At 41.0% G+C, this 22,927-nt stretch overlaps 1 protein-coding gene across 2 annotated transcripts; it reads left to right on the top strand.

Annotated features, from left to right (window-relative positions):
* Window positions 1-6,915: 6,915 nt before the first annotated feature.
* E2F6 (E2F transcription factor 6) lies at window positions 6,916-20,175 on the top strand. 2 transcript variants are annotated; one of them, XM_032683827.1, is made up of 7 exons: window positions 6,916-7,088; window positions 11,743-11,791; window positions 13,357-13,573; window positions 13,874-14,032; window positions 15,054-15,168; window positions 16,437-16,584; window positions 17,320-20,175. In XM_032683827.1, the coding sequence occupies exons 1-7, from the start codon at window positions 7,032-7,034 to the stop codon at window positions 17,364-17,366; spliced, it is 792 nt and encodes a 263-aa protein (XP_032539718.1). In that variant the 5' UTR covers window positions 6,916-7,031; the 3' UTR covers window positions 17,367-20,175. The 2 variants fall into 2 exon arrangements, with proteins under 2 accessions (XP_032539718.1, XP_032539717.1); XM_032683826.1 differs by having other exon boundaries at window positions 6,918-7,097.
* The last annotated feature ends 2,752 nt before the right edge of the window (window positions 20,176-22,927 follow it).

Raw genomic sequence — 22,927 nt, 5'->3', positions numbered from 1 at the left:
ACCTGCTTTTGTCCAGGTTCAGGGAAGTAACTCAGCACAGAAAGAATGGAGGGATGTTGCTCCCAAAGCCACATTTCACAGTATCGCCCTCTGATATTTTTTTCCCCTGCTGTTGCTGCAGCTGCCAATAACAATGGGTTAGTGAAGAGGTTTTTGAGCATTGTAGACAGTTTTCTGAAAACATCAGCATAATGCTCACTAATTATCAAAAAGGCACACACAATGTTAGGAAAATAAGTGAGAATAAAGAAGAAAGTATCAGTTTGACATTGTATTAAGTCTACACTTGTAGACTTCTTGTACTCTGCCTGCATATCTGCTCATGTGATCATGGGATAATTCATGTTCAAAGGGGCCACAAGAGGTGTCTAGCCCAATCTCCCAGTCAAAGAAAGGTCAGCTATGAGGTGAGTTTGCTCAGTTTTACCCAGTTATGTTTCGGAAACCTCCAGGACGGAGACTACACAACCTCTCTGGGCAGCCTGTTCCACTGCTTTACTGTCCTCATATTGGGGAAAAAAATTCCTTTTCCCTTTAATTTTTTTCCCTTCAAATTGTAGTGTTATTCCTTTCAAATGTCACATTTGAAAAGGCTATGGCAGAACAGAAAAGCAACATACAAGAGCGGCTAGAGATTTGAAATAACTTCCACACAAAACAGATTAAATAGGCTATGAGTCTTCAAATTGGAAAATTGGTGACTGAGCTGATAAACACCTATGAAGCTGAGAATAATATGGAAAAAGTGAACTGAAAAGAAGTTCTCCCAGTTTCTCATAACACAGGAATTACAGAGCACCCAATGATGTGATTGGGAGAATATTTAAAACAAAATTACTTTGTTTTATCAAACAAATTAAAATTGTACAACTCACTGCTGTAGAATGTAACAACTGATCTTTTTTTGTTTTTTATTCCTAGGGTTTATAATTAGATAAACTGCCATTTACAATCAAATAGTTTATTATTATTTTTTAGAACTTGGCTTCTGATCAGAACCACCTCAAGGTGAAGAAAAGGAGGCTTTGGGAGACTTTATCATTCTCTACAGCTACCTGTAAGGTAGTGAGGTGGGTACTGGTTTCTTTTTCCAGATAATAAGCAATAGAATGAGAGGAAAAAGCCTCAAGTTGCACCAGGGGAGGTCTGGATTAGATATTAGGGAAAATTTCTTCAGTGAAAGGGTTGTCAAGCACTGGAACAGGCTGCCCAGGGAAATGGCTGAGTCACCATTCCTGGAAGTATTTAGAAGATGTGCCAACGTGGCACGTAGGGACATGGTTTAGTGGTGGACTTGGCAGTACTGGGTTGATGGTTGGACCTGATGATCTTAGACATCTTTTCCAACCTAAATGATTCTCTGATTCTCAGGTTCCTCATATATCGTAGCAAATATACAAAAACTACAGTGGGGAAATCTTCACCTAAAGTTAAAAAAAACCAAAACAATAACAACAAAACAAAACAAAAACCAACAAAACAACCAAAAAAATCCACCAAAAAAATCAACTTCAAAGATACTTTGACACTCAAAATATAAAGCTAACCATCTCATGAGAACATACTTCAACTTTTTCATACATTTAAAGCTGACAAAATTAAATACAACAGGGAATTTTGCACCTCCTCTGCAACTCAAAAGATACAAACACCAAGTATAATAATGCCCTTATGCAACAGGAATCTTCTTCTGTTTCCAAACTCCTTAGCATGGATGAAAACCTCCAGCAGGCTCTGTTACGACCTTTGTCTAGAATCCTTAGGCTCTGGCAGATGGCTTGCTGCCAAATTTCCAAACCTTATTAAGAACACAATATTCACTGAACCTTTTTAATAAGACACATCAGTGTTCATATGCAGCAAGCACTTGCTAGTTACATTGCCTTTAATGTCACCTTAAGGGTACTTTTTCCATCTATATAACTTCTTTTCTGAATTACAGGTACAAAAAGTAAGAGCTTCAGTTTGTATCATGAGCTAAACCCTATGTATACAACATGATACCACATCCGTGACTTCTAAGTGCCATTCAAAACATGACAAAAAAGAATGTTGTTTAGCACTGCACTGTTCAGATCTGATTAGCTGACTTGATCTTCCTCATACTCATACAACAAAGTGAAGAAATAAGAGATCTGCCTTCTTAAATTAATGGATGACTATTTGCCAAGTATACAGGAAATTTTTTTCAGTCAAGCTGAGCACATCAAGAAAGACTCTACTATTGCCAGAAACAGATTTAAGTCATTACATTTTAGAGCATAAAAATTTATACCTTTATGTCTAATCGTTATGCAGTGGTGAGGACCTTAGGGAGGCTTTGAAATTTATACAGACAGACATACTAATATACAAAAATATGGATGATTCTGTAATTCTTTGAAGTTTAAACAGATACTTACAGCTATTGCTGTCTTTCATGATTTTGTACTTTTGTACCTTTGCAGGAAGATATTTCCTCTGACTCATCTTTTCAACAATATATATGCACATAATGGAAGATCCAGTTACAATTGTGAAAGGGAAGATTGCATTTGATACAGTATTGCCCTCCGATAGGCAGAGGGCAATTTTGGCTTTAACTGCAGTATGTTGGAATTACTATGTACATAAAGAAAAAATATATATCATATAAGGGTATAGAGGTACCTGTCAGGAGATATAATTCCCAAATTCAGGATCACATATATAGGCTAATAAATATTAATAAGATATTAGTGTAACAAAAAAAAGATAGGAAAGTAGTGGCACTCAAAACAATTTTTTTAATCTTACGATGGAAATATAAAAACAACAAAATATCCTATATTGAATGAAATCCAAACCTTGCACCATCATAGCGCTGCATGAGGTTCACTGGTAAAAGCTTTTACAAAGTGGTTTAATTTTAGCTGCTCAAAATAAAAGTAAAACCTACATGCCTAAGTAGTGCAGGGTAAAATATTAAATTACACAAGGGAAGTATTTTTAAGAAAGTTATGTTTTGATTTTCACATATAGTCCCTCAAAAATGTTACTGAACCCACTGTTCTGGCAGGTTTTGATGGTAAAAGATCAGATTTAGGAAATGGAATTATTGCCCCCTGGTGGCACATTAAGAATCAATGCAATTAAAAAAGAATTCAGGTAAATAAGCAAATCTTTCATTTTAAGTTTCATGTCTTATGTGACTAATATCTGGAGGTATTAAAAAGAATGTACAACCATTTTCATATGCATTAAAATAACAGTAAATGGGGTATAATTTTCATTTGCATCTAAAGGAGTAATAAAGAATGTGTCATCTTTATAAAATGTAAATAATAACATATTAGAATCAAACTCTTTGATCTGTAGAATGCCACAGCAAAAACTCTGATAGTCAAGTGAGTTACTTCAAAATCTAATTTTCATTTAAAAGAATAATTAGGCTTCTTAATTTTCATGTAAATACAGAAAGCTCTTCCTGACTCTGAATCCATGTGGGGCTCTTCTTTGCTCCATTAGATACGTCAGCAGGCAAGGACAGAGAAGCACAGGAACAACAGGATTTGATCTTATGACTGGGTAGAACAACAGCATAGCTAAATGTTGATGCAATGTTTTCCACATGCGTTAATACAGGAATTCATGTATCCTAATCCTCAGATTATGAGTCGTTAGCCTCCCTCTTAATATCTGACCAGCCAACAGTCACCAAATCCTATTCAATGACTTTCACACTGCATGACATATTCCTTACATCACCTCAAACTAAAGTGGCCTAAGACATCTACTCCAAACCATTTTGCTGTTCCAGCTGGAAAAAACCTGCTTTATCACAGTGGGTTTATACAATCTGTAATTGCAATGATAACATTCATCTTCCAGAGTATAACAAAGAGGGAGAAATACTCATTCCTTACGGGACTAAGTTTATCACCACAGAGTAGTTAGCAATTGGATTATGCTGCCCATACAAAAATGAGCATTTTTACATTTCAGTGTAATCGTGTGTCCCTTCCATGACAGGAAAACCTTCTGCTTCTGCAGCAGTCTAACTTCGCCTCGCAATACTGACAATCAGCATTTGCATGACATCTTGAAATCCACAGCTCCAGACTTCATGTCTCCTAAAGCACAGATGTCATGCCTTTGAGGAGTTGTAACATATTTTTCCCCTTTTTACTCTTATTAATTCATTAGAATACCAGAACAAGTCACCTTAGTTCAACAGTTCTCTACAAGGGCAATTATTACCAAGCAAGTACTTGATTGAAAATTGGTTGCTATGAAGAAAACTCCACCCTCTATCAAGGTATCTGATCTATCATGGGTGATACCATAAACTACTCCAAAGGATTGTCTAAATGGAAAGGCTAGTAAATAAAAATTAATTCAGTATTTTTTCAAATATCGGAGTGTTATTTGACCTGTTCGGTCTGGCGTGTGAGAATATGAACAAAGTTCTTCATGGCTTTGAATTCTTCAACTGGTAGTTTTACACAATGCCCGATGAAACTGGGGAGGGGAAGTGACTGGAAATTTTACTTGAAGTGTAGATGGGGAAGTGGAACAGTTCATAAATTCTTTAAGCAAAAGGACTCCATGACAGACTTATCTGTTTTAGAGGAGAGTTATTTGCCATAAAGAGCAACCAAGCAACAGATGGGCTATTTAACAAGGAGCTGTTTTTAAAGGAAATGCTTTTGTCCGACAAACAGAAGTTACCTACTCGGAAATTTTTATATTACTGCTGATGTTGGCAAATCAGCAAAGTGTCAGTCAGTGCTTGAAAAAGGTTATGAGTGGGGAGGAAAGGGCAGGAGCACTGGGGAAAGGATGTTGATAGGAGGTAAATGGACAGGCTGAGTTTGGACAAGCCACATTCGCTTGTGTCTGGCCCAAGAGGAACATACCTTGCCCTTCACCAGTGAGCCTCTCATTCTTGACATGGGCATTCTATCTGTGTCTGCCCCATGAGTGACACACGCAGCTTTGGCTGCCTTGTACTAGGAAGTCACGACAGAAACAGATTATTTGGCAAGAAAGCATACTAATTATTCTCAGACATATTTGCACAGCAGGGTGCTCTCTCCTTGCTTATGCTTGTCAGAGACTAAAAAGGTTAATGATTTATGCATTCTAGGATTGCCAAGGGACTTTTTCAGGCTTCTGCAGAACTTTTGCATTACACCTCTGATGGCCCATTCCCCCCCCCCCTCCCCGCCAATATTGAAAGGCGGGAAAAACCCTTTGGCCAGGCCCCTCAGGGGAACTCAGCACAGACCCAGGAGATGTTGGAGGCTCGTGGCATGGCCTGTGACACTAACCATGGATATAGTAACTCATAAGTTCTTTTGAGTGTGGGGCTTCCCCCCTTCACCCCCAACAGATCAAGGCCCCCACTTCAACTGACAGACATGGAAGCTGCAACTACCAAGTTTCATCGCTGGACCCTGTGGGTGGTGACTATATATATATCTTTCCACTCTCAGCTTTTCTTTCCCTTACTCTCCCTTATCTTGTCTTTTCTTTCTCTCCCTTATGCATTTTCCCCCCAGGGGTTATCCCTATGATAGATGACATAGATGACAACAGCCAAAATGCTAACATACCTGTTCAAACAACATTGTTAAAATGAACCCTACCTATATGCATTTAAAATAAACCCCACCTATATATGTTTTCAAACACCGATTATTCAGTGTCATTTCACTCTAATCCACCCCAAGGGAATTATTGATAAGAACCTGGGTTACACCCCCCCCTTTTTTCCTGGGGTGGATCGTAACTCCTGTACACTGAAGGAAGAAAAATCTCCCTCCTTGAAATAACCAAAATGGTGGAGACCTCCTCTCTTTTGAGGGGGAGTTGTATAAGGACCAGCTGAGGTCACTTCTCTGTTCAGCCTGGAGGAGACTGAGGGGAGACCTCATTGCAGTTACAGCTTCCTCATGAGGGGATGAGGAGGGGCAGGCACTGATCTCTTCTCACTAGTGACCAGTGACAGGACCCAAGGGAATGGCCTGAACTTGTGTCAGGGGAGGTTTAGGTTGGATATTAGAAAACGGTTCTTCACCCAGAGGGTGGCTGGGCACTGGAACAGGCTCCCCTTGGAAGCGGTCACAGCACCAATGTCGCGGTCCGAAGGGGGGACAGGACACAAGGAAGGGTGCAAGCAGACTTGTTTATTCAGGCGTGCGCCCGATTCTTAACCGTCCCGCCAGGGAAAAAGGGGCAGAACATAGGGTGGGCTATCAGACAGACAAACAGGGGAGCAAATCAGAATAGGGCACAGGCAAAAGGGGGAGGAGTGGGGGAAGCAGGGAGCAGGCAAACTCATGACAGGCCTGGGCATGTGCAGTTGTGCACCGCGCAGCATGAATACAATGAAACCACACAATAACAGCAACGTCCATATGAAAGTCCTGCCAATTGCTGTATGGTTTTCTCCATGACCGGAACTGTTCCCATCCTGAATCTTGTTCGGTCACATACCAAGTGTGATAAGAGTTCAAGAGGTGCTTGGATTATACTCTCAGACACACAGTGTGATTACTGGAGTGTTCTGTGCAGGGCCAGGAGTTGGACTCGATGCTCCTTGTGAGTCCCTTCCAAAATCAGCATATTCCGTGATCCTCCCCCTGAGCCTACACTGGCTGCCGCAGGGCTCAGGGCGCTCCCGCTGCCGGCACAGGCAAGGAGACCCTTTTCTCCGCCGCTCAGGGACGGTGACGAACAGGGGAGGAAAGGCTTTGATTTACCGCATTCCCTCCCGACGTTCGGCGGGACTGGGGGGATGCCCCGACGGGGGCGGGAAAAGCCGGGACGAGCTGGGCAGGGCGGGAAAGCGGCGGGCACTGCCGAGCGCGCGCACCGCGGGGGCCGATGGGTAATGGGGGGCGGGAGGCGGCGGCCATGACGGGCCGCGCTGAGCGCGGGAGCGGCCCCGCGGCGCCCCCGGCCCGGCCGGGGCTCGGAGCCTTCCCGTGAGGGCGACCGAGCACCCTCCCTCCTCCAGCGCCTCGGGGTCGGCCGGGGCGAGGAGGAGGAGGAGGGGCCGGGCGGACATGGCTAGCCGCGATAAGTGGGAACGCCTGAGGCCGCTGCAGCCGGACACGCTGCGTGTGAGTGAGGTACATGGCGGGCGGCACAGGGAGGCGCTGCCTGGGGATGGGGAGAGGGCGGGACAGGGCGCTGCAGCCGCGCTCCTGCCGCGGGAGGTGGTGAGTAGGCGGCCGAAAGCCCGTCCTGCATCCCCTGAGCGGGAAAGGTGCGGCGGGCCCGGGCAGCGTGGTACCCGAAAGGAGCCATGCGATGCTTCCCCTCGCTCGTGGCATTCCCTCGATGCTTCCCTAGCAGACTGCTAGGGAAAGGGGCTAGAGTGCAAAGGGATGGGTGTTCTTACTTGTGTTGCCTATAGCCTCTCAATCGAGCTAAATATTTTGTAGCTGAGTTTGAGAAAAATGGACTACGACTGTATTCTGTTCTTCTCTGAACATTTATGTTGTCGAGGCAATCTTATATACAGCTGCCACCACAACTTTTAGTAATGCTATGAGGTAGCTAACAAAAAAACAGGTCTACTTTTGTGAAACTTCTTAAAATTTGTTATATTTCTTTTAATTACTCTTTACAGGTGGGCTAAATGGTACTTGGTAGTATTTTCTCATAGCCATGAAAGAGTTTACGTGAGTTTTTGTGCTGGTAATTGAAAATTTCTTATTGTTGGAAATCATGGTCGTTAAAAACAAAGGGTGTTGGGCACAGCTTCTCTATCTAGGTGTTGAGATGAGTCAACCAGGGGTGATGCTTTCCTGAATTGGCTTTTTCTAAACAGGGAAGTCAAGAATGTGCAAATTATTAACAGCCTTGGCTGTAGTGACTGTGTGTATTGGGTTTGCATGGCCAGGTTTTAGTAGTAGGAGCCAGGGATGTGTGTGGGGTTACAGAGTTGGCTTCTCTGAGAAGCTGCTAGAAGTTTCTTCCATGTCCAATAGAGCCAGGCAGCTGCAAGAGAGACATGCTGCTGGCCAAGGCTGATCAATCAGAAATGGTGGTAATGCCTCTGTAATTTAAGAACAAAAAAGATAAGTTCTTGCACAGATGTAATTGCAGCCAGAGAAGAGCAGAGTGAGAATATGTGAGAGGAACAACTCTGCAGATACCAAGATCAGTGGAGAAGGAGAGGGAGGAGGTAGTTCAGATGACAGAGCTGAGGTTCCCCTGCAGCCCGTGGTGAAGCAGAATGGCCCCCTGCAGCCTGTGGAGGAGACCCACACTGGAGCATGTGGATGCCAAAGAGAGGGCTGTGAACCTGTGGGAAACCTATGCTGGAGCAGGGTCTTGGCAGGGACCTGACCTGTGGAGAGAGGAGCCCACGCTGAAGCAGGTTTCCTTGCAGGACTTGGGGGACCCACATCGGAGCAGGTTGTGCCTGAAGGACTGCGCCCCGTGCAAGAGTGACCCATATCTCAGCAGTTCATGGAGAACTGTTGCCCATAGGATGGACTCACACTGGAGAAGTTCATGGAGAACTGTCTCCTGTGGGAGGGATCCCATGCTGGAGCAGGGGAAGGAGTCTTCTCTCTAAACAGCAGCAGAAACAACTTGTGATGAACTGACCATAACCCTCATTCTCCATCTCCCTGAGCTGCTGGTGGGAAGGAAGGAAGGTTGATGGGAAGGTGTTTTAAGATGTATTTTACCTCTCGTTATCCTGCTCTGACTTTGTTAGTAATAAATTCAGTTAATATCCCCAGTTTGAATCTGTTTTGCCTTTGATGGTATTTGGTGAGTGATCTCTCCCAGTCCTTAACTCGTGAGCCTTTGTTATATTCTCTCTTTCCTGTCCAGCTGAGAAGGGGAGTAATAAAGCGACCTTGGTGAGTGGCTGACATCCAGCCACGGTCAAACCACTACAACCCACCATGGAATAGTGGATGTTGAGGAATACATCTGGTTCAGGTGGCTTGGTTTCCAAGCTGCAAATTGAGCTTTGAGTGGGAGCCAAGAGAGACATGAGGCCATGAACTGCCCAATCCTTCGGATAACAAAGGGCATGAAGATGAGTGGTGTTGGCCAAGTGAGTGGACACAGAGACACAGCAAACACAGCCTTTGGATAACAAAAGGGCACAAAGATGGGTGGAGCCAGTGAGGTGGATGGACACTGGGAGGGACGGGCGGGAGCAGAGGACTCAGGAGGAATAGCAAGACCCGGGTGCAGGTAGGCTGTCAGGGTATAAAAGCTCAGAGCTTTTTTTGTTGGGGGTCCCTCCTTGGAGGCAACAGCTTGGGCTGTTTCTGTGTTACTGCGCTGTGAATAAATTGCTTTATGGAATGAGACATCTGAGACTTTGCTAAGGGAAACCTGGTGTCAAAACAGTAGAGAAACCTGGTCTAACTGTGTGAGTGGGGTGTGTAGGGAGTCAAGTGTGGCTCCCATTGGTTCACTGGAGCCACCCACTGTGAAGAGGCTTCGGTCCCACCACTGAAAGTCTCTGGTGTTGGGAGTGTGACTGGGAAGTTTACTTAACAGTGGAGTTCAAGACCTTGAATGTAGTGAGGAAGGCTAGTAACAGAGTACAGAACATGGATTCTGTCTTTTTAAGGCTTCAGGAGTTAAACTTATTCAGGCAACAGGTAGTTGAGATTTTAGGGGAGGCAACTTTCAAAGTTGGAAGAGCTGAATAGGTGGAGGTCAGTAAGGACAGAGACATTCCATCCTGATCGTCATGACAAGTAGATGTGTTAAGGGATGGGGCACAGCTACATCTGCACTGTGGGGAGGGCTAAAAGAACATATACAGGAGTTGAAAGCAAAGACAGACCATAAAGAATAAAAACTGTCTGGACGTGTAGGTATGAAGCTTGGAAAGCTGAAGTTGTAATGTTGAAACTAGCAAGGAATGCCAAGGGTCACAATGTTAAAGAAACTTCCCTGTCTGACCATCCAGGAGCTAGTCTGGGAGTCACTCTCACACCACCTGAGCTGGGTCCCTTTGAAAGCCATGGAGCAAGTTCTCTGGGAAGGCACGTGAAGAAGGTGATTGAATAGCCAACATGGCTGCCTGATTACCCCGTTGCTGATGAAATGCCTAGATCTGTAGATCCAAAGCCTTGGATGTCAACTACATTAGCTTTAGCAGGACTTTTGAAACTGTCCTGCAGCATTCTTCTCTTGGAGTTGGGATGTTACAGATGTCATAAACTACCGGGTGAGTAAAAAAATCCTTGGATGAATCATCAGGATCAAAGAAGAACGGTTAGTAGTTCATATGTTACTCAGAAGCAGGTTACAAGTGACGTTCCTCAAGGATCTATCCTAGGACCTGTGCTGTTCATAGGAAGAGGATGTGAGATGCCCCCTCATGATGTTTATGGGCTGGAGGAAGGTGTCATCAGACACCTCATAAACTTCAACCAAGGTAGTTGAAAATTCAAGTGCGAAGTCCTACACTGGACCCTGCAGTGGTACAGGCTAGGGACCACTCTGGAAGGACCTGGGGGTCTTGATGGCCAGTGGGCTAAACATGCACCTAATGTTGAGGCATAGGAAGCTGTATTAGCTTCCTATTAGTGAATAGAGGGTAGTGATTCTTCTTCCTTACTTGGCATGTATCAGGCTGCTCTTGGAATGCTGTGCCTGATTAGGCCCAGTAGTACAGGAAGGCTGTTAATAAACTCCTGAGGGAGCTTGTTAAGTTGCAGCAGCCCTTCAGTAGAATCATAGAATATCCTGAGTTGGAAGGAACCCATAAGATCAAGTCCAGGTCTTCGCTTTGCACAGGACAACCCCAAGAATCACATCGTAAGCCTGAGGGCGTTGTCCAAGAGCTTCTTGAACTCTGTCAGGCTATGGCCACTTCCCTGGTGAACCTGTTCCAGTGCCTGACCACCCTCTGGGGGAAGAACCTTTTGATAATATCTGACTAAACCACCTCTGACAGAGCTTCATGCCGTACTTGCAAGGATCTTAAGAACTGAAGAAACTGGCCAGACACTTCACAGTTGTACATGATGGGAGGCTGAAAGAAAATAGTCATGAATTGAAACAAAAGAAGCCAGAGAGGTTGCAACTTGATGTAAAATGGAACTTCTTCACTGTGAGGACAGGGAAGCAGTGTAGTGGGATGCTCAGGGAGAAGTAGCCTCCATCCCTTGTAATTTTAAAGACCCAGTTAATTAAGCCTTGCATAAGCTGCTCTCATCTAATGGCTGTTCCTGTTTGGAGTTGGCGGTTGGACCAGAGGTGACCTTAGGTCTTTTCCAACTGTAATGAGTCTGAAAATGCTTCTGTTCTTAAACTGGGGAGAGGAGTGTAATGAAGTACCTGCTTAGGCTCATTACATTAGTATCTTGCCCAGAGCAGGCTCTGCTGCCACTCTTGTTTTGTAAGGTATAACTGTAGTGCTGTATAATAACAGTGTATCTTCCATATGTGAGCTGCTACATGGAATAGATGAACCTTGGATTTATAGAGATTATGCAGTTATCTGTTTGTGTTGTGACCATTGCTTGAACACTAGGACCTTCTGTGGTGTTTCCTGCTTTCCAAAACACAGAGAGATATGCTGAGATTAAGGGCTGAAAATTCTGTCATAAAATAATGAGCATGTATCCCTTCTGTCTGGTGACACTCCTTCACATTAATACCTGTTGAATTGTCAGCACTGTAATGGCTGCAGCATTTGAAGTTGATTTGGGTATTTCTTCTGAAAAAGCTTCCCCTGTAAATAGCATTTTATGACAGTTATTTTTTCCTTTTTTATTTCCCCAGCCACCAGTGATCAACCTCAATGTGCACAAAGATGCACAGCTTGTGAAAAGTAAGTTGCTGTGTTTCATGTTGGAAGATTATTCTTTAAGTATTTCATGGCTTTTTACAATGAGAGTCCATGCTGTAAACAAATGAGAAATTGTAATGTATCTCATATCAGCAGAGCAGGAGAAATGCTGAACACTAAATGAAATAACAGATGTGTAGCAATACTTCTTCGTAGTTTTGCTCTTAAAATGTGTTGCAAATATACCTTCCCACTGCTATAAAGAAAATAATGCTCAGGAAAAGTGAGTTATAGAAAACTGAAACATCATGCTGGCAAATGCTGGTTTTCAACTGGTATTAATAAATGTAAAAACAAGCTTGAGTGAATTTCCGGGTGTTTGGGTTTTGTTGTGGTTTTTTTTGTTTGTTTTCTCACCAGTTGAATTCTTTCACACATCTCTCAGTAACACAGTCCAAAACCGCGTTGTTGGACCTGTCACTTCATGTTAAAGAGTGCACAGATTTGCAGCCATGGAGTGGGTGTGATACATTATGAGTAAAAGTACGTGTCTCATTCATCTTGGGAAAGATACTGATGTTTGAAGTAGAGCATTTTCTAGGGAAGTTTGTTTACACACGCAGTCACCTTTTCTTAAAGCATTAGACTGGAGTATTGCTCAGCAACACAGTTCGATATGAACAGATATTTTCACAGCTATGAAATACCTAGTTTGCTTTACAGGAGAAAAGACAAGTAATAGCAGAATTTGACAGTCTTTCATTGCCTCTGGCATCAAATGAGTGTGTGTGTATCATGTCTTATTTGTGTATGCAAAAAGCACAAAAAAGCATCTATATTTGAGGCACAAAAAACATTCTCAAGTTAAACAAGCTGTTTGTCAGTGACTTTTCTGCTGTTTCTGCAAATATATTGGTAATGGATACACATAGCACAGGGATCTCTCTTAAACCTGTAGTGTTAGGATGTGTGTAGATCTTTATTCCATTAGTAAATTAAACCATGGAATGACCAGTTCTTTTGCCCTGAGGCCAAATAGTGCAAACAGAGTTTGTCCACATATTAAGTTCTCCTACCCCAAACAGATTGGTTGTTTCTAGGCTGAAACAGTCCTGAAGCTGAGCTGACTCCTGAACCATGCCTGATTGTTATTTGGGAGGTCTGCTGGTTAATCTGGGCCAAAGGGGTGTGAAAAAACATTTTAATGGTGTCATGGAGCAGAGATAGAGCTGCATTTCTCTGGCAGTGCCCCTGACTATCTGTGTACTGTTAACCCAGGATTTCATTGCTATTCATTCAGTGATCTACCTCATGTCCTATGGAACATACAGTTACACAACTATTAATATCCATACTAGCAGCGTGAAGTCATAAATGTTGAAAGCACGAGGGGGCATGCTTGCTATGTAGATACAGTCACTGCAAACAAACAAAGATATATGTAGTTAATAGGCTTTACATGATGCCTTTGCAATGTCAGCATTAAAAACTGCAGTGCTTCCAGACTTTTATCTTCATTGTTACTTTATCACTATCACTTTTTTTTTTAAGGAACAGTTCATGCTTATGTAGTAGCTTACCCTAAATATTCTATCAAAACTTCACAGAAACTGTGGAAGTCAAAAGGCCACGATTTGATGCATCCTTGGTGCTTTTGACACGAAGATTTATGGCTCTTCTCAAAAAAGCTCCAGACGGTGTTCTTGATTTAAATGAAGTAGCAACAGCACTTGGAGTACGAAAACGAAGAGTGTATGACATCACCAATGTGCTGGATGGAATCGACTTAATTCAGAAAAGATCTAAGAATCTTATCCAGTGGATGTGAGTTGGCTTTGAAACTTCTAATTTCTGAAACAGTAAAACCAAACAATATTGAGTAATGTTTATAACTTTGAGAGTATTTTTAAGCATTAAATTACTTTTCATAGATAATATTTTGTATCCTTAGGCTGTGTGAATTATTTAATATGTCAACAAGTATCAAGAGCAAAAGCACATGTGAGCGTATTTCAGCAGAGTAAAAGATGACAGGGTTTCTCACTGCTTTCTCTTAGTACACATGATGTTCAATAAACAGGCTTTTATTGATAAACATACTAAACAACTTTCATATTCTTTTAGAGGTTCTAATCTTGACCAAGTTGTTGGAAAAGCACCAGAGCAGCAAAACCTTAAAGATGAACTTTCTGACTTGTCAGCCATGGAAGAAGCTCTGGATGAATTAATCAACAATTGTGCTCATCAGATATTTGAACTAACAGATGACAAAGAAAATGCAAAATATCCTTTCAACTCTTACATTACTTTAACATGTGATTTTGGTTCCAGGTACTCACATATCAAGTAACAAGCATAGGCCCATACCACAGGTATGCAGTAATACTTGATGAGTTTTAAAAAGGAAACTTTTTGGTTATTCTGTATTTGTGTTTGCCAGTCATGTACCTTGCTTTGCAGTGTCATGCACAGTCCAGCCTGTTCTGAGGTGTGTGCTGCTTGTGTAACCTTTCCCCTGCAGAAGAACAAAGTGCAGCAATGGTCTTAGTACCCTGACCATCACCTCGTTCTCTCCATTATAAAGTTCTCTAAGGGACAGGTCTTGACCTACCATGAGATTGAGTTCCTTAGTGAGATGACAAAGAGGACTCAAAATGGAGTCCCAGTGGCCTGTTGCCAAGAAGATATAATGGTATGTTGGTTGTGTCCTAATACTATTCTGTCTCTTGATAGAGGTTCCAGTGCAGTTTTGACTTACAGATGGGTTTTGACAATAGAAAAGAGATTTTTTTTACAATATGACATAAATGTTGAATTTTGGCTTTAGGTTACAGTAAAATATTACTTAGCTCCCTTGTTTGGCAAAATGTTAAGGTCTATGCTCAAATGAGGTGTGTCCATTTTCTTTACACTTTACTTGTTCTGGTTAAGAAAATAGTTCTGTAGTTTCCCAGGAAATTATTTTCATGCTATTACAAAACAGAAAGTAGTTTCTCAAGCACAGTATTCCCTCTGCTTTGTAGATTCATGAAGGATCTGGGAAAAATGTCAAATGTATTTGGGGTTTTTTAATATTGAATATATTTTTTCTTCCTAGAAATAAAGAAAAGCTGTTTTCCACTTGTTAGCTAATTCATTAGCTAACTTGTTAGCTTCATTTTACAAAGCTAATACTAAAATAACCTCAACACCATTGTTGACCACTTTTCTTAAGTTGGTATTTTGCCTCAGCATATCTTGACATCACACTCTTTGCTTCTGCTCATTAGCAAATTGCTTTACAGAATCCTTGACCAATGTATACACTAGCTTATGTTACATACCAAGATATCCGAAGCATTCAGACATTTCAAGAACAGATTGTGATTGCAATCAAAGCTCCAGAGGAAACCAAATTGGAAATACCAGTTCCTAAAGATGTAAGTTCTCAAATTTCACTTTTTGCAGCAGCAGTCAGTAATTAACTTGTTTCCTTTGTCATGCAAATATTGGTAGTTCATTGTTCTTGTGTTCCACTAAACAATGCTGTAGGGATAACTGTTTGAGAAACTTACAGTATTTTTACTTAAATCATTAAATAATAGTGTCTGGGCTTTAGGTACCCAGGTCTTGCTAGAGAGAATGGAACAGCTGTAATAAAGTATGAAATGTGCAGTATAGTTGAAAAAAAGAAAACATTTTGTCACTCTAGTAGATCATGTCTAGATGGATCTTTGATGGAGGTGGGGGCCGTGCCCTGTCCTCACCCCATGGTGCAATACTCAGGCTCCATTCCAGTCACACAGAGGAGCCAGACCTTTTCCATCTGCACCCAGCAATGCTGCATCTACATACTGGGGCCTAAATACTGAGAATCCACTGCTTAAAGTAGTGCTCTGAGAGGGGCAATCCTGGAAGTGAGCTTAAGATAACAAATGTAGCTTTAATTCCGCTTTCCTTTTGCATATGCATTTTTTATAATGTTCTTAATTGCATAGTCATCAAATGTGTCTTGCTGCGTGCACATAAAGGGTGGTGATGTCTTAGGAAAAGGAGGTATGAATCAGTAGAACAAGAAGACTTAGTTCCACTGCATAGATCTCCAATGGTTTCCCTGGTAAAAGGAACTGGCTCTCATCCAGTGGAGTTGAAAAAGATAAAATTCCAAAGACTTCCTAAAGCAATAAAAAGGCAGAATTTAAAAAGCTGTATTTTAGAGAGAACAGGATCTTCTCTCAGTTGTCCATAAAATTATATTTGCTCTGTGTCTTGCAATGTGATGTCTGCTGAAGGGAAGTAGTAGAAGTGATAGGGGTTAGTTGCTTTGCCATGTTGGTAAAGCTGCGTGCTCTTGATTTGTTTTCTGATCCATGGCGTTGATTTGTCAAGTTTGAAATTTTGTTACTCTTCCTAAACATACAGTAAATCTTGGTCATATATCTAAAGGTTAGTAGAAAGACTAAACAAGTACTTAAGTGCATTTTCTTCAAAAATGAAAACTTATTAGCTTAGTGCTGCTTAAAAACTGTCCTAAAAATATATGTAATAGTCATAATTTATGTGGAAGTAGTAAAACAATTTTAAATATCGTTCCTGTATTTTTTCTGTTCTTAATCTATTGGTTTTAAAATATGTGCAAGAACAGATAAAGCACGTGTAAGATTTGTTCTTTGAATTTTTGAATTATATGCAAGTTGCTGTTTTATAGGATCACATAGAAGTACATGTGAAGAGCACAAAAGGACCCATTGACGTGTATCTGTGTGAGGTGGAAAAAGAGAAACCAGGTGCCAAAACTTGTGAAGATATGGATACTGTTACTTCTGAAACGGAACCATCAGTTCCTCCTGATGAAGGTAATCTCCTCCATTTACATTTTTATACGTGTTGTGTTTTTTTTTTAAGATAGTCATACCATTCTGATGAATTTGTAAACTCTACTGTTGTACAAGTATAATTTTCTGAGCATAGTTTGTGGGCCAAGATGTGTGGGAGTATAGGAAATGCCTGGAAGAGAAGTCTCCGTTGTTGTGTTACTTCACGGCAGCAGGAGGTCAGAGAGTCAGGCACGTGCACATACAGCAAGGCACTCTTGTTCCCTGACCTTTTCCTTCCTTCACTCATTACTGGTTTCCTGTCAGAGCTGCACTCTGTGGATGGAACAATGTGTGTCAGTTCTCAGGTGCTGCACTCCAGAGTCCAGCTCAGCTGAGATTGTTACATGACAGTTATGATGTGGTTTCAAATGAGAGCACGCTGCTGTTGCTTGTTCCTGCCCTGTGTAAGGGAGGGAAGACTAAGAAGAGGGGATGTAGTATTTTGATCTCCTAAAACAAGATTGGATGGAATATAGTCTCTCAGGAGCCCCAGTGCTTCAGGATGTTGTGGCTTAAAAATAAATGTGGAAGGAATTGCAGTAGCTCAGAACACAAAAGAAAAATTATTTTTAGCACTGCTGCTTTATATTTGAGGGGAAGAGTTGACTTTTTAATCTTAGGCATTTTTTTACTTTATTTTGCTTGTAAACTAAGTCAGAATTGTATTTTCTTCAGTGACAGTAATCATATTTCTTTTTGAATTTCCTTTCAAAGTGAGATCTCCGAGGGAAGAAAAAAACTTTTCTGAGATGCCAGATTAATTACAACATAAAAATCCAATACAGAATGTAAATACCTGTGTTATAGAACTTTTCCAAAGCTGCTTGGATCTGCAAACTTCATAACCTGAAACTCCAAAGTGTTTTAAAAAAGCCAGCAGTGGATTGATTCAGTACTTTCATAGGATTACTTATCTTACCAAGTCAAAAGACACAACAGTTCCTGGAATTGCTTTTAGGAGCCTTGTTTTCATAATTGCATGTGATCTACAGAGCTTTGGGAAAATTATAAGGTATTTTACCTTATAATTTTAATTGACAAAAACATAGGTAATTAATTGCTTCTAAAATTGAAGGTTGGAAAACTATTCCTGGAACAGTCCACAATCTGTGTGAGAATGTATAAAATGAAGGAATGCACTTTCAGTTCTGAGTTCTGCGCTACAAAGCAGGATTGTCAATTACAAGTTTAGCAAAGAAGTGGTGTATAGGAAGCTTTTGCTATAAGGAACAAGGTGTAAATATCCTGAGAGTTATGCCTTACACTGTGTAGGTGCTGTTTGCATTGTTTGCATCCAGCTCTGCATGAACTGTGGTGTCAACACTGAAGTGAAATAATTGGGCTTTGTGTACATACCTGTATTATGTCTAGATAGTTACTGATGTAGATTTATTGAGATAGTTTGCATTTCTGCCTTTGTACAGCAAAAAAATAAAATAAGCTTACAAAAATATGAAATAGTCTAATAAAACACATTGGGTTGCCTTTGTTGGAATTCACTGTGTAACTGCAAACATTTTAAATTATGTGAAAATTTAAAATCTGTTTTACATGGTGCTGGCAGCTAACAGATCTGCATCTTGTGATGCCACAATCCTGTAGCAATTTTCAGGAGAAATGTTGTGGTCAATAACTACTTAAGTTGGTCCATTCCTGTTTCCAGAGTTTACATATGGCAGAGCTTTGGCTGAGTATCATGAGGTCTTTGTGGCTCAGCTTGCAAAAATACATAAAATACTTATGGACTGTATCTGTATTCATCCAGCTTTAGTATCCATAAAATAAAACTGCAGAGTTTTGATACTGGGTTTTCTAAGAGAATGAACTGTCACTATACAAATGCCATGCTTGGGCTCACTTCACTCCAGTACTGAAAAGTGACACCATAGGTTTTGGGACTTTAAGGCAGTGTGTTGGCTGGTTTGTGTTTAAATTGGAAGTCCAAGTCCTTGTTCTCCTGATCTCACAGCATCAACAACTATGCATCTACTCACAACTGGGAAACAAACCAAGTGCAAGCTTGTGATAGAAAGTAATCTTGACTTCTTACATATGGGCTACCAACTTCCAGCTCCAGAATACAGGACTTCAGTATTGGATACTATTTTTCTGTCTCTGTAAAATGCAAACTACAGGCTGAGTTGTTACAATAATAAATACAAGCACAGAGTTAATACATATATCACAGTAAAAATGGGGAATGTGCTCCTTCAGAGAAGCTGGAAGTGGCAGTAAGAGCTTCTTTTTGCACAGAAAGATTATCCTTCAGTGGCTGGCTTCTTTCCAGATGGCAAACTCTCTGTTTGATTTTTTACATTGCTGTTGTGCTTTGGTGGGGACGGAGGTCTGTTCTGAAGAGAAGTGTTGATTCTCCTACGCTGGTTCAACAACTGAGGACAATGTTTGCCATAAAACAAAACAGCACTAACAACTAATACTGAATGCTCTGTGTTTCAGTTGGATTTTATTACATGTTCATAAAATCCTAGAATGGTTTGGGTTCGAAGGACCTTAAAGATCATCTAGTTCCAACCCCCCTGCTGCGGGCAGGGCCACTTTCCACTAGATGACAGAATGATCACTTAAGTTGGAAATGACCTCCAAGACCACTGAGTCCAACCTTAACTGTCATGTTAACATGGCACTAAGTGTCATGTCCAGTCGTTCCTTGAACACCTCCAGGGATGGTAAATCCACTGGCTCCCTGGTCAGTCTGTTCCAATACTTAAAAACCTTTCAGTGAGGAAATTCTTCAGATGGCCCACCTGAACCTCCCCTGGCACAGCTTGAGGCTATGTCCTCTCGTCCTTGTTCAAAGCCCCGTCCAGCCTGGCCTTGAACACTTCCAGGCATGGGGCATCCCCAACTTATCTGGGCATAAATATTCCTAATATTTAGGCTAAACCTACTCTCTTACCCATTACTCTTTGTCTAATCTGTGGAGTAAGGAAGTATATTTTTACAAAGTAACCATCTTACAAATGTTAAGGAAATCTGTCTTGAAAAGCAGAACATTATTTAAATGAAACATTAGGATTTTTCATTTTGAACAGATCTCTAGTGGTTGTTTTTCCTTCCTCATACGTACAGGTTTTCTAGCTATAAAATTCATTTTTAACTACACAATTGTCACAGTGAAATAGGAGAATCTGTAATATGACAATTACACTATAATTATTAAATACATCTGTTCTAATAGTGCACCTCTAGTGAAACAAATGGACTTTTGAAGATTAAAACACTGTCGTTACTATTTGGTTATGTACAATATTATCCACTTGCAACACTGGAAAACAATGTACTGTATAAGCTCAGTGCACTAACTAACTGAAAAGATTTGACTTGGACTAGAGGAAAAATTCCTGAGTGATGCTGAACTTAAATACGAGTTCACTTGCAAATGTGATAGGACCTTACTCTGAATTTGTGTAATAACGGTTGATTTTTTTTTCTGAGAGGGTATTAAGGTTATTTTTGTTGAGCCCATATCTGTCCATTTTCAATATATTTGTGTGTGTAAGCAGCTCCCTTGGGTAATTGAGGACCCTATAATAAATTAAAAAGCTCCAATACTGTTTTTGTGTTCCTTTCAATAAGAACGGCTGAGTATCTAAATGCGTTAATCAGCAACAGCAACAGCCAGGGTCCGTAATTATAAAATGCCTGGGTTTGCTGACTCTGTAACTGAAACAAATGCTGCAAGTTGCCAGGTCAGCCTGCATTTGATGTGGGAAATCACTCGTCAGTTTTCAGATATAAACTGCAGTTTTAAATAATGTGATTAGTAAAGAAGAGAGGAGTCCTTCAAATTATTAGTGGTTGGAAAGGTCTTAAAAGCCAGCAAATTTCTTCCTTTCGAATAATCTTTTTGTTGTGTGTGAAGAGCCTCGTTAATAAGCATAATTAAATTACACTGATTTCGAAAGTCACTTTAGCTGTTGTCATTGTCAGTGGCAAAGTTTGCCTGCTGGCTCCTCATGTGCTGGGGCTGACTGCAAGCCTTAAACCATTGTGTTCCATGATCCTGGAGGGCTTTGGCACCATGCTGGGACATCAGTAACTGCTTAAGTCTTTATCTGGAACAAGAATCTGCTATTTTTGTTTCCACTTCTGATCTGTCACTGGTAATTTGTGAGAAGCGTGTTGTGAGATGTTGTGTAGTTTATAAAATTCTACATGAGGCTTCTCACACAGATGTTAACTGAAGGATTGGGATACTCGTTTATAAGAAAACATGATATATGTTCTGAAGGAAATCTCAATGATATTTGGAGAAAAAGGGAAGCCTGGTGCTCTCTGTGTATGGTGTACATGGTTCCTTTCCCCCCTGCTACCCCCTCCATCCAAGGGCCTGGAGCTGCTCCCTGGGCACCCATCATGGGAACATGGGCTGACAACAGCTTCTCACTGTGTGACCCATGAATGAGATGGTATTTGCAATCACCTCTAGATTAAGGGATGGGGTTATAGGAGACAATCCTAGAAGTTGTAACAGCAAACTCAAAAGATCGAAGCTCACCACATCATTACTCTTTAATTGACTTTTTTTAGGCCTCTGTGGTGGTGTATCCTCCCTCCCTGCCCGGGCTGCAATATGATCTGAGAAATGCTGGTTAGGCCTCAGCCTTGATGAACAGCACCTGGGCTCAGGTCATCTTGGGATTATCAGAAATACTGTCTGTTCCCAGGAACTAGTGCTGTCTAATGAACTCCTGCTTTTTAATGAACAGCCTTGGAAACTTACTTTTCTTGCCTGAATAACAACCTAAGTGCAATAATATTTTTGTTATCAAACTTTCAAAGAAAGTTGACCTGAATTGTGGTCAGGATGGAAAATTATTATGACTAAAGCCAACTCTCTTGTGACCCTATAAACAGTGGTCCAAAGTGAGACCCTTTGATCTCTCCTGGACCACAGTGATCTGTGACCAGCATCTCCCTCTGAGTGGGGCCTCTCAGAGCCAGCAAACTCTCAAGTTTGCTACACTTATAGACTTGTGAACCACAACAAAGGATCCTGAGTTGATACCCTCGACTCCTCGAGGCTCAACCCTTTGCCAGTTGAGAAGACGCAAAGGCATCCAAAGTGAGTATTTCACTGAATTCAAGGGGAATTTTTCAAAAGCATATACCTTGTACTGACTCTGTGTGCATGCAAGTGTGAATATGCTACAGGAAATGGACTAGGAATGTTGTTCACTCAGATCCTTAAATACTTTAAATCTGTGGTAAGTCAGACCTGTGAGTTATTGTTGTGATATAGTAAATTCAGTATGAATATTTTGCTAAATTATTTAGCTTCAGTTATCAATTAAGTACTGATAAGTTAAGTGCTGTTAAGTGCTGTTTTGTAAAGTTTAAGTGATGTTGGGCCTTTAGGCATAAACTGTTGGTCAAGTCTGAGCTCAGTTTAGCATGAGGGTCTACTGTGAACCTTGTGACTCAACAGGAGGGTCTTCTGTATTCCTTTTTATCCTTACCCTTTCCTATTCCTTCCTCTTCCCTCCCCTCTCCCCCCAGCCTCTACATAGACAGGTTTGGACTTATTTCAGTCTGGATTGATTGATTTCTGATTTTTGTTTGCTTTTTCTCTGTGTGCTTTAACCATCTAGTAAGCAGTAGAGTGAACCTTGCCAACAAACTTTGTCGTGCTGTCGCTTTTATATTAAACCTGACTTTGCTGATACCTTTTCAGGTAATTCCTTAAAAAAACTTAAAACACTCATTCACAACAGCCTCTAATATTTCATAGCATCCTTCAAAAGGAAAATCTGGCACTAAAAGTGAAAACTTCAGGAATATAAAAATCTGCAAGAAGCTATTCAAGTTCCTGAAACAGTTTTGCTTTCAGTCTTTTGTAGATCCTAATACAAATCCTGCACAGAACTGCTTTTAGGTAATGCAGTATTGTTTTTCAGATAGATAAGCAATTTTGGTGTTACAGCTGTCATTTTCTAAGGGTACTTCCCCTACTTATAACCATAAAAATGTCACAAGCAGTTTACAGCCATAGTTGTTGCTTCTTTAACATGCAGCCTAAGCACATGTCATGAAAAATGAAACAAGAGTTGATAAAATTCTTGCAAATTAGGAAGGTGTCAGATCAGATATAAAGTTTCCACAAGCTCAGAAATGGAAAGGCTGATTTTATATATTTTTTAATTACAAGACACACAAATTCTTAAGAGGCTTGCTGGGTCCTAAACCTAGCATGACATTTGTGTGCACAAACTGTGACCTCAACATTAAAACTGACAGCTATCTGTCTGAAGAAAAGTTCAAAGTCTAGTGCAAACATTTCAGAATTTATTTGGATAATAAA

The sequence above is a fragment of the Chiroxiphia lanceolata genome, chromosome 3 (genome assembly GCF_009829145.1).
Source record: "Chiroxiphia lanceolata isolate bChiLan1 chromosome 3, bChiLan1.pri, whole genome shotgun sequence".
Lineage (NCBI taxonomy): Eukaryota > Metazoa > Chordata > Aves > Passeriformes > Pipridae > Chiroxiphia > Chiroxiphia lanceolata.
This window is presented reverse-complemented; position numbering and strand designations above follow the sequence as displayed.

Coding starts and splice junctions, on each gene's coding strand:
- E2F6 (XM_032683826.1), top strand. CDS start 7,032: ATGGCTAGCCGCGATAAGTGGGAACGCCTGAGGCCGCTGCAGCCGGAC. Junction 15,169..16,436: donor AAATACCAGTTCCTAAAGAT/GTAAGTTCTCAA, acceptor GCTGTTTTATAG/GATCACATAGAAGTACATGT. Junction 16,585..17,319: donor ATCAGTTCCTCCTGATGAAG/GTAATCTCCTCC, acceptor TTCCTTTCAAAG/TGAGATCTCCGAGGGAAGAA.